This window comes from Mytilus edulis, chromosome 9 (assembly GCF_963676685.1).
Source record: "Mytilus edulis chromosome 9, xbMytEdul2.2, whole genome shotgun sequence".
NCBI classification, from domain to species: domain Eukaryota; kingdom Metazoa; phylum Mollusca; class Bivalvia; order Mytilida; family Mytilidae; genus Mytilus; species Mytilus edulis.
Window position 1 is genome coordinate 68,613,714 of NC_092352.1, and position 11,851 is coordinate 68,625,564.

General features: G+C 29.7%; 1 protein-coding gene across 2 annotated transcripts in view; it reads left to right on the forward strand.

Annotated features, from left to right (window-relative positions):
• LOC139488869 (trichohyalin-like) overlaps positions 1-8,074 on the forward strand; it is a 40,499-nt gene extending 32,425 nt beyond the window's left edge. For both annotated transcript variants that reach the window (XM_071274824.1, XM_071274823.1), the window contains exon 14: positions 3,594-8,074. In XM_071274824.1, coding sequence (XP_071130925.1) covers positions 3,594-3,749 — 156 coding nt within the window. In that variant the 3' untranslated portion in view covers positions 3,750-8,074. The remainder of the gene's footprint in view (positions 1-3,593) is intronic.
• Positions 8,075-11,851: the final 3,777 nt, after the last annotated feature.

Genomic DNA, 11,851 nt, shown 5'->3' on the forward strand with positions numbered 1-11,851 from the left:
TGGATCTCCCTATGATTGTGACAAATAAATCAAAAACAGATGCAGTTTTCAGTAGCTGTTGTGAAAAAGAAGATCAAAAGAGTTAATTTTCCTTTGTTGCTGGTAAAATTGAAACATCTCAGATCCTGAATAAGAAAAAATTGCTTTCAAATGATTTATTTATTATCAATAAAATTTTCTACAGAAGAAATTAGAACTAGTTTGACATTTAACTTTATGTTCTATATATAACATGTATAAACAATTAAAGAAAAAATAACTAAACTACAACTTCAAAAAAACCTAGCAACCCTTGTCACACATGTGTTTTATTTACTATATTCTTTTGTTTTTACATTAAATTATTCAGATTAAAATTAAACTCAAAATAAAACCTCAGAATGAAAGATAATCAGTCAAATATTTTTCTAAGGCATCTTTGTAACACTTTGTTCTGACCTGAAGAAAAATCATGTAACATTTTTCTTTCTAATTATTTAGTCACAATTGATTTAATCTGTATGATACAATTAGGTTACAATGTTAACAATTTGTTACATTACTAGATATTATCAGCCTACATAACAGAGTAATGATCCGTTATTACCTGTCATTTACACAAATTCACCATTTATCACTATCTGCAGGAGGGTTCCATGAGCATTATCAAGTTTGTCACATGATCCCCATTTGTCACAGTTTGCTGGAGGGTTCTGTGGTCAGCAGTTTGTCACATTCTGTAGATCTTGATGATATTGCTCTTACTGAATTAAGAATACATTGGTAAAATTCAGCACTTTCTTTGTATTGTTTTTATCTTGTAGAAAATCAGTAAAAATACTGATTGAACCTAGTTTTCCAGTTGAAATCCAACACCCCTTTCTGTTGATTGATTCATTGATTGATGAACAACTGCTCAATTTCTAGTGACAAATAGTGCATGCATGTTTAGGAATAAAGCCTAATAAACCCAGTTTTCACTAGACCAACAACTGAACCTTGTTTTTTATATGCTTAGCCTACAATCTGCTGTTATACTTTCTGGACACAAATTGTTCTACCTGAATTGCAAAGCAATTGTTCCATTGATTCATTGTTAGCATTTGCATATTGCATGTAGATAAGTACCAAATGAAAATTTTGACTGTTTTATTGACATTCCCCCATGTTTTTTATTCATACCATATTCTTTTATACCGGTTAATATCAAGCAGTATTTAATAACTTATTCTAATAGATTGCTTTTGGTGTCTGAAGTTTAAAGATTGTTCTCCATTCTTCATGGCCCCCAAGTTTCATTATAATTGGACAATAATTAGAATAAATAAGGTATATGATAATAGAACCCTTCTACCTTGCTTTGATAGAGATTTATAGTCGAGTTTAACATTTCTAAATAGGAGAGATAAAAATCGACATAAATTCTGTTTAGCCAATTATGGGATTATAAATAAGACAAAAAGGGTCAGGTACTTGGATAGATCATAGTAACAACAATTTTATAATGGTTGTGACCTCTAAATCAAATATAAAGGTCGCTTATAAAATGATTTTATCCTTCTTGATAAAGCTAATTTTCTAACATGAAATTTTGCATTGCTTTGCACTGCATTTGTAGGGTCAAGGATAGATTTATATGACTGTGCGAGATCTTGGCTATATTTCATGTATTTTGTCTGAATGTTAGAATCTTTAATTATGTTATACTTTTGTTTATGCATATGATTATATGCTTATGCTTGATTAAACTTTTTCTGTCTTTATGACTTTTTTCATTTCTTTGATTTTCCAAAAATTTGGCAATGAGTACTAGTTCATGCTTGATCGAACTTTTTATGTCTTTTCTTGTTTGTTTGATATTCAAAAAAATTGGCATTGTATACATGTATTTAATGCATCATAAAATAGATATTTCGTTTGTATGCTTTTTTTTTATGATGATTGTTGCAGAAAATAATGCAGACAGTGCAAATTGTATACTTGAATTGATGTTAGTTGAAATGAAATATAGTTATTTAAGGAACTGCAACTAAGTTATCTTAACTGTTATTGAATTTTCTGGAAAGCATTCAATTGTATACAGTTTAAATTGTTACATGACATACTAAAAATAAAAAGCAGTTCATGTAGAATTTCTGAGATGAAATTGCTTAATTGAGTGCTTGAAACAAATGACCACCTAGTTATTTCTGAGAAATTATTTTTGCCGCATAATACCAGCACACAGTCATCTAATTTGTTTCCAATAGCTTTTGTAACAATCTTGTAATTTTTCTTTACTATTTAGAAGACAAATTTGTAAACATTCACCAGTTCTATGCTGTATACATATTGTTGAATATAAAAAAGAAGATGTGGTATGATTGCCAATTAGACAGCTGTCCACAAGAGCTCAGCAATTTTTAGAACATAGAAAGGAGAATATATTCTCATGGTGTTTTTTTCTGAGCAAAGTGCCTTTATATAGATATTTAAGCAGATATCTCCTTGATTCTTTACAGAGTTATCTCCCTGTAGTGTTAGGTACCACCTTAAGATGATAGGCATATTTGAGCAGATATCACCTGGATTCTTTATGATCATCTATGGAGAACATTGTATATAGATACATGTTTAGGAAGATGTGGTGTAAATGTTTATGGGAAGATTAGAAAAAACTGTCTTATTGTGTATTTTAGCTTCATCAATTTTATATTTTCAAGACTCATTTAAGATACATTTTGTTGAGGTTTGTTACAATACCCATAGTGTAATTTTGTACCACTAAGTTACATTTTTATGCCCCGTCTATGATAGTTGAAAAGATATAGAATGAAATTCAAAACAGTGTGGCTGTGGCCATTGATTGACACATTAAATTCATCCATTGACTGGGACAATTTAGGTGAACGTTTGTATGTAACGACCATTGCTCACTGTGTACTTTTTAAAGACACTTAAACTATGGGGTCACCAAAGGTTCTCGACACCTTAATAAAGTAATTCGAAAAAATTAAGCAGAAATAACACGATGTTTTGATTTATATCAATTTGATTAAACATAAAGGTTATTCCTGATTAATTTTTCGAATTATTTTATAATTAAAGCCGTTTAGAAACCTTTGGTGACCCCACAGTTTAAATGTCTATCGTAGGTACGTCGTGAACAGTGGTCGTTACAGACAAACGTTCACGTAAATTGTCCCAGTCAATGGATGAATTTAATGTGTCAATCAATGGCCATAGCCACACTGTTTTGAATTTCATTCTATGTTTACTGGTCTTTTAGTCTGTTCTTCAGTTTGTCTGTCCATACCAATTTTTGGTTTATAAGGTAGTTTACTTTTTACAGTTTTAGTTTGTTACCCCGATTTTGTTTTTTGTCCATAGATTTATGAGTTTTGAACAGCGGTTTACTACTGTTACCTTTATTTACTTCAAAGCTTTGGTGATATCAACTTGGAACAAAAAATAGTCATGCTCATTATGTGAGGTTTATGACAAATTACCATTTGACCCCAATTTCACACCTTAATTATCATGGACTTAACATTAGTGCAAGCTTGGTATGGTGTCCTTATTGGATACAATAATTATTGTCATTGACTCACTTTCATACTTTATTTTATTTACAGGCTCATGCAGAAAGAGAAGAATCTTACATCAAGTTACAGAAACACCGTCAATACCTAAAGGAAGACAAGTACCAGTTAGAGGAACACGAGAGGGAACATGTACGATTGTTACGTGTAGGAAACGTAACTGACAGTTCTACTGCGGAAGTATATTGAGATGTTAGTATAATCAGTGGTTCTTAAATAAACTGCTTTTGCATCTTTGTTCATGTGTATTGTCTATGACCATGAGCTGTCATATGATTCACATATTGTCATGTGATCATAAAAATCAATTGACTTTCATACTAATGAGGTTTTGTGATGATTGATAAAGGATGCATTGGTTATTGGAACTAAGATGATCATATGATCATATGATCTTTGTTAATGATGATCATGTGACATTTGTTGATGTATGATCATGTGATCTTTGTTGTATATGATCATGTGATCTTTGTTGTATATGATCATGTGATCTTTGTTGATGTATAATCCTGTGATTTTTGTTGTATATGATGATATGTGACATTTGTTGATGTATGCTCATGTGATCTTTGTTTGTGTATGATCATGTGATCTTTGTTTGTGTATGATCATGTGATCTTTATTAATTATACATTGTCCCTGAATATTTCTTTTATCATAAATGCTTAAGACTTTTTGATTTATGTAAAGTGTTGTAATATTTATTTTTGAATTGTCTTGGTATTTTTGTACAGGCAAAGGATCATTTGAAATTAAGTCAAACATTTTGTTTTAAATGTTTGGACTCAAAGCATATGAGGCATTGAATGTATAGTATACTATGAAGTCTGTTGTCTCTTTCTGTACTATTTTTCTGTTGTTGTCAAAGGGGTGAAGATGAAAAAGGTTACAATGCTGAAGAAATCCACTTCCCCTCTAATGCATAAAAAATACTAGTAATCACTAATAAACCAAGTAAAGTGCCTTTCCAAAACCTGTTTTTTTCCCAATGCAATGTGCATCTTATTTTTTCATACAATCATGACAAGACCGAAAGAAATGTAGGTTAGAATAGTTGGCCTTTCTTAAGTACCACAAAATAGATTGAAAATTGGAGTAAATGCTTTACAAAAACCTAACTCTTGTATGTCATGTATGTGTTAGGTAATTGTATATTGTTATGATAATGATTTTCTCTCATATACCTTTTATTTCGTCAAATATAATCTCAAATCAGAAGTAAAAGTTTTACGATGCAAAATGTTGATAGGAAAAAATGATTTGAACAAATTGAAAAATATCATTCTCAATTTCCATAATTGTTCATTTAATTGAATCTTACAACTGGTGTTAGGAATAGAATTTCATACCCCTGGAGTCTGACGGCATTTTTTGGCTTTGTTTACTTTGTCAGGTATTGAGAAAGGACAGTTTAAACAGACATCTAATTTCTATTGTTGTAGTATTTAATGATCAAATTAAAATTTAATTTTTGATGAATTGATAAAAAGGAATTGGAACAGAGCTTTACCCAGGTGTTTGAGGGTATCAAAGTGTCATAATTTTTAAACCAGATTGAAATATGTTGTAGATTATTCTCATAGATTCTTGTTTTACAGTGAAACTTGGTTAAACTGAAACATTTGCAAATAAAAAAAAGACAATGTTTAAACTGAACCCTGCACATTCCAAGCAAAACACCTGTGAACACAAAAATCTTGTGGGACTACTGTGGTTTCATTTCTTTTCGTGGGTACCAATTTGTAGAAGTAGGAAAACTTTTTGTTGATATTTAATTTCGTGGTTTTGTCAATGTCTGCATATATACCATTAAAAGAATTTCAATTTGTGATTCCCCTGTGCCAATGAAATCCATGAAAATTAGTATCCAAAACTTATTAATGAATCCACAGTGTTCGGCAAAGTCTGTAGTAGTTCAACTGGTTTGAATTCAACTCATTTGTCATTGGAACCAGTATAGTTCAGTTAAAATATATTTCACTGTATGTTATAATCTGTGGTAAAAGTTGATTATATCAATACAAAAAATATTTACATCATATTTCACATTATTGTTATTCAACAATTGGACCATAGAACAGCAGTAAGCACAAAAAAGAGAAAATAAGTCTAGGATGAAAAACTTTTTATAGGAATTTTTATATAAGTCTTTTAAGATGTACCCAACACCTTCACTAAAAACTATTTGGCTCGTTTAATTTTTATAAAATTTTGAAAAGGTATTTACTTTGACTCATTGACAAAAATATAAAAAAATCAAAAAAGTTGAACTAACCACTTTATCAGAAAATTTACACTGGTTATATAGCAGTTTGAGAAACACTAGTTTTGATCATTGAGAATCTTAATATTCCATTAACAACACAACGTAATTAAAACGTTTAGCTGATTTTACAGAGTTATCTCCCTGCAGTGTTAGGTACCACCTTAAGTCTTTATAAGTGATCAAGATTTTCCCCAAACGTCTTTAATATAATAATAATAATAATTTATTTTATTAAAGTGTCACATACTTATATATAATACAATATATGTGTTTGTTGGATATGGGCATTATTTGGCATATTTTTTTACACTTTAAATTTAAATATGAATTGTATGACGGAGATTCAAGGTAATTCAAGCAGATAAACAAGACAACATTTTTGATAACATATTTCTGAATTCTATAAAGTATAATAGCTGACAGATGAAACTGCCATGTTGTTAAAATCAAATGTAAGATAGAAAACTCAGTTAAGAAATCTTGAACCAATTAATAAGTATATATACTTCTGAAGTGTTAAGTAAATGTGCAAGGTAGAATGTTTTTTCTTCTTCATTTCTATGTATAAACTCGTGAGAATTTGAATAAACATTTATTTAATTGAACAATAATTTGAATGATTTTTTGTAACTAATGATCAATGAAAAAGAGGGACCAGTTTGCCTCATACATTTAGAGATAATTGAAGAATTGTTTGTTCTCTTTGATTTCAATATGTCATGTGTAACAGCTATGTTATTGAAAATAGGAGTCAAGAATAAAGATTGCATGTAGGAGTTTTAAATCTACCCTATGTGTACTTCACTTCTCATAGAATTAATTGAATGATATTGCATAATTATAAAACCTTAACAAATATTTATGAATATGCGTTTTCATCAGTAAACCCCACATTATTTGGTAATGTGTATCAAATTTAGATTAAACGACCAGTTAAATCGATACATAAATTGGCAAAGTATTGAAATTCTATAAAATATTTGGAGTTAAAAAAATGTGAAGAAGTTTTGTCTTCTTTTACATGAAGTATAGTAGTATACAAATTTATATCTTTTGATTATTCATGTATGAAACAATGCTACATTTCACATACATTTTTTTTTTACCATTGCTCATTCCCCATTGAATCAAATGTTTTTTTCCCTAGTCTTTCAGTCAATTTGTTTATTATATCCACTATAAATAACTTAATGTGTATTTTTACTGTGTTATATCTATTTTATACAATTGTCTTTTTATAATATTTATTTGCTCATAGTCTTGTAACAATATTAATTTTATGGCATAAGTTTTCAGTTCAAAACTGATATCTGCCAAAAATGAATAAGAATTATTTATGTTAGGTTTTAAATTTTTCAGTAAATTTTGTATATTAACTTTGTAAAATTGTTTTGTCTAGCTTTTTATACATTTTCACATTTTTTATTTGCTAATTCACTCAGACACTGCCGTTAAATTAAACAGATGAAAAATCATTTTTAGAAAATTGATTTTTAGATGGTCAGTTTCAATTTTTCTTTGTAGAGCATGTCTTTAAATAATTTATATATCAACTAAAAATGATCTTGTTTATTTTCAAATCTGCGAAATTAAAACACGACATGCAATTTGAAATCCTATTGAAAATTTACTACAAGATTGAAGGTAAATGTAAGTAATTTTATGCACTTGTTCAAGTGGTTTCATGTCAACAGTAACATAACAAGTTTATATTTTTGGTTATTGATCATACACCCCTGTAAAAATTAGGGACATTGTTTAATTGTATCCTAAAATTGAATGGTATATAATAGTACTAACTGACATGTTGATCTCTATACAACAATTAGCTGTCAATGGTATTTTAAGTGAGGTATATTTTCTTGTATTTGGACAATATTGATAGAAAAATTCAACATAGATGGATAGTTTAAAGTTTGTTATAGTTAAATTTTTGTTCTTATATAAAATTTTGTATCTTGTCATGAGAGTTTTCACTTTTTTATTTTGAAATTTCCTGTAGATGTAGTTCTTGAGTATTCAAATGCTAGGTTTTTATGTGTGCTGAAGTAAACAGTCTATTGTTGTATTCCTGTTAACATTTACCCTCGTGTCAAAACTGCTGATATATTTTAAAACTTTACACAAGCACTATCACAGTCAAATATTTGACTAAATGTGTCAAAACAATTATGTATTTTGGTATTGTTTATGCCTATTTTTAAAAAATATTTTTTTAAAGTTTTAATAGATGAATAAATGTCCGTCTTTATATTTTAAGTTATTATTCAATTGCCTCAAAGTCCTGCTTGCCTAGAGCACAAGGTGAGATTTTGCCTTTAAATACTCATGCAAACAGTAGTTTGCGTATATACAAAATTTAGTCTTGGTATCTATGATGAGTTTATTGACTCGTGGACTTTAATTTACAAATAAGTTAAACTTGCAAACATTGTTGTCAATATAATGGAATTTTTACACAACTGTCATACAAGTGAGAGGTTTAGCTAGCTATAATAATCAGGTTTATTTCACCGTTTTCTACATACGAAAATGTCTGTACCGAATTAGAAATATGACAGTTGTTATCTTTCGTTAATGTGTTTGAGCTTTTAATTTTGCCATTTGCAAAAAACAAAAACAACTAAAAGACAAACTGAACACCAAACTCAACAAAACAAACTAAAGACTGTGCATTTGGGGTGATATGAGAGGCTCCGAAAGCTTTAACAGACAAATAATTGACTTATCGAAACTACCATAATAGTAGAAACACCAAAAGAAGGTAGATCAGTGATTAACAAGATTATCATCTCATTCTGTGCACTCTATATAATCAGTCAGTGATAAGAAATGTAATATCGAATAGAAAGTGTTTTGAAATTAAAGATTGAAAGAATTCTTAATGATATCAGATGGATGGACATTGAAACTAAACTGATACTGTAAAATTTAAAATACATATGATATCAAAGTCGTTAGCAGTTCAACGAAAGCGTGGTCGTGAATAAAAGTTTACACATGGTCGACAGAGTGAATGTATGGTTAAAAAATACACGATCCTGAGCTCATCATTGTGACCTTTATTTTGGCTTTAATACAAGACACCTTCTAGACGTCTGGTCATTATGGATATGGTGGTAAGACAAAGTATGTCCACAAGGAGTTCAATAAATCTACAAAGTTGTATAGAAACCTTTTTATAGGAATAGGTTAGTGACTTTTCGTAAATTCTTTACATACAACGTTTTTAAATTTGATTCATAAATCACAAATATTATAATCTGGATTAATACTCCACTTTTATTTTAAATACGGGGTATTAATGGTTCATGTGGATGTCATATCAAATGTATTGATAAAAAGATGATGTTTAAGGAATAGAGGAATACAAATCAGCGTGTATAACGTAAAAAAACGTTTTACGCTTAACGTCCCAAAGGGCTAGTGTAAGATATGCCATCTCGGATTTGTTTTTATCCCAATTAATTTTTAAATTTCGAACAACGGTATACTACTGTTGCTTTTATCTATCGTCCGTTGTCCATTAACTTTTTGTTAGTATTTTACAACTTCATGGCCAATCGGAACAAAACTTTCCAAACATTATTCGTATGGTCTATGTTTACACCTACATAACCAAACATACCGATCAACATGGGCACAAGTGCTAAAATTAAACAAAAGGTTACAATGCAAGTTTTATCTAAGACATCACAAACCGTTACAAAGAGAGAACACCTGGCCGAGTAAACATGTGCTTAAGATCAAGCCCCTCACTATCTGCTCATTAGACCAAAATGTTAAGGCTCTTACTTGACCTATCCCCTAAATCAAAAGGTTAATCCATTTTACATGTTTGGAAACTAATGAACAAATTAAAACTCTTCGCAGCAGAAAAGATCATGACGAAAAATGTATGGGTTTAACATTTCTCATTTTACAAAAGTATGTTACAATTTTATGCAAATATGCAAGGTGAACGATATAGGTCCCTTCGAGCATTAAGTAATAATAGAACTCCAGAATTTTACATCCGTTCTGAATTTTCATGAAACTTTCAAATAAGACTTTATATAAAAATATTTGTCTCGATAAGGATTGCCTAAAAAATAGATTTGTGTACTAGGCTGTGCCACCATAGGGAAGTATTTGTCAATGCCTCAAAACATCATTAAGTTCTATCTGATTTCTCATTTAATGTTAATTTAACTTTGCTGTATGTTGAGATAAACCAACAAAAAGGAAAATTTTGTTAAATAAATCACACTGGCTGGGTGTCAATTTCACAGATAGGTTGATGTCAATTATGTTTATGAAATGGAATGCCGTTCTTTATGAACACTTTGTACGATTTGTCAACCTGAAATACTTCAAAGATTACCCATTGAGAAAATAAAGTATCAGCGAGCAAATCTGACGGGAATATTAATGTAAAATTGATTATAAAACATTTGTCATTTATCTAGGCTTTCATAGGATGACACATGAAGAGTTTGTCTTGTTAAATGATATTTTGCATTGAACACTTCTAATACCTTTTCCTTTCTACTTGACGACTTACTCTTTGTATACCTAAAATTAATTGTGTAGTTTATCCCAGGAGATTACAAAAATGACTTTAACAATAGGACTATATTAAAATGTTAACTGACTCGATATGTCAGATACAATGTTATGATATTGTTACTATACTGTTTCTTTACGATAAAATGTATATACACTACATCAATATATTAAGTTTTATGTAATATGTATCGCATGAAGGGTAAAATACGCATCGATTTAATCTTTTCTGTATATTGATATTGTACTGTCAGCTACAAGTCACAAAATGAAACTTTGTATTGAGAAAGCGCTGGTTTTATTTCTTGTTTTTCTTTCCAATATTTCAATTTTACGACTTTCACTTACATCAAGACTACGAATAAAATCCTAGTTCACAAATTTTAATTCAAGAGTAAGTATTTTGTGAGAGATATTCAAAAGAAAACGTAGATTCTATTGTTAATTAATGTTAAAAGGAAGGTTGCAGATACCATATTGAATTTCACACTAATAAGTCGAAGACAAACTAACAATTGCATGGCTAGAAACGAAAAACAATAAAGAGACAAAGAAAAGTATCACAATATTCAACATTTATAACCTAAGGTTGCATTTCTTAAAATATAGACAATGCAATTTTCCATAGAAACTCTGTTTGCGACTAAAACTGTGACACTTTTAATATGAAATTTCGTGAAAAACTATATCCAAGAATGTAAAGATGATTTGCACTACTATTTTATTCAAAGGTCAAAACAGGGCTGTGCGGCATATTTTCAACATTTATATGCCCTGAACTTGCCTGAGTTTAAATTCATACTAAAATTATGTACTACCTCCTCTACCTTTACTTTTTGCCTACCTCAGAATTCATTTTTCACCGCAAAAGTATGTTTTTATTCTGGTAATAGTAAGATCATATCTGGGAGCCATTATGTCAACACATCAAATTGTCTATGAATATTATGTATCTCCCCAAAAGAGACGTGGTTTAAGAAACAGCTGTATTTACAAAATGCAACATATAGACAGAGCAACATGAACCAATTTTAAAAAAAAGCATGACAAATCATGTAAAAAGACAACGTAACGAAAGACACAGACAAATGTAATTTTAATCGATGTGTTCAGACACATTACAAAAGAGAGGCGAAAGATACCAAAGGAACATTTAAATTCATACATGTCATAAATTCAAAATAAACAGACAACTACATGGCAAAACGAAAAGTACAAACAGACAAACAATAGCAAACAAAACTCAACTTAAAAAAACTAGAGACTACGCAACACAAACCTTAACAAACAATGTGTGTGATCAGTGGTGCTCCGAAAGGGCAAGCGGACAATAGTTCACCAGTGAAAATCCTTGAATTGCCATTAGACGACATGCTTTCGTTAAAGGCTGTATGTTTTTCTTTTACATTTTCCATCTGTTGATATTATATATTAATTAATCTTTGCACCATATAAATACAGGGATAGAAAGTTTTTATTT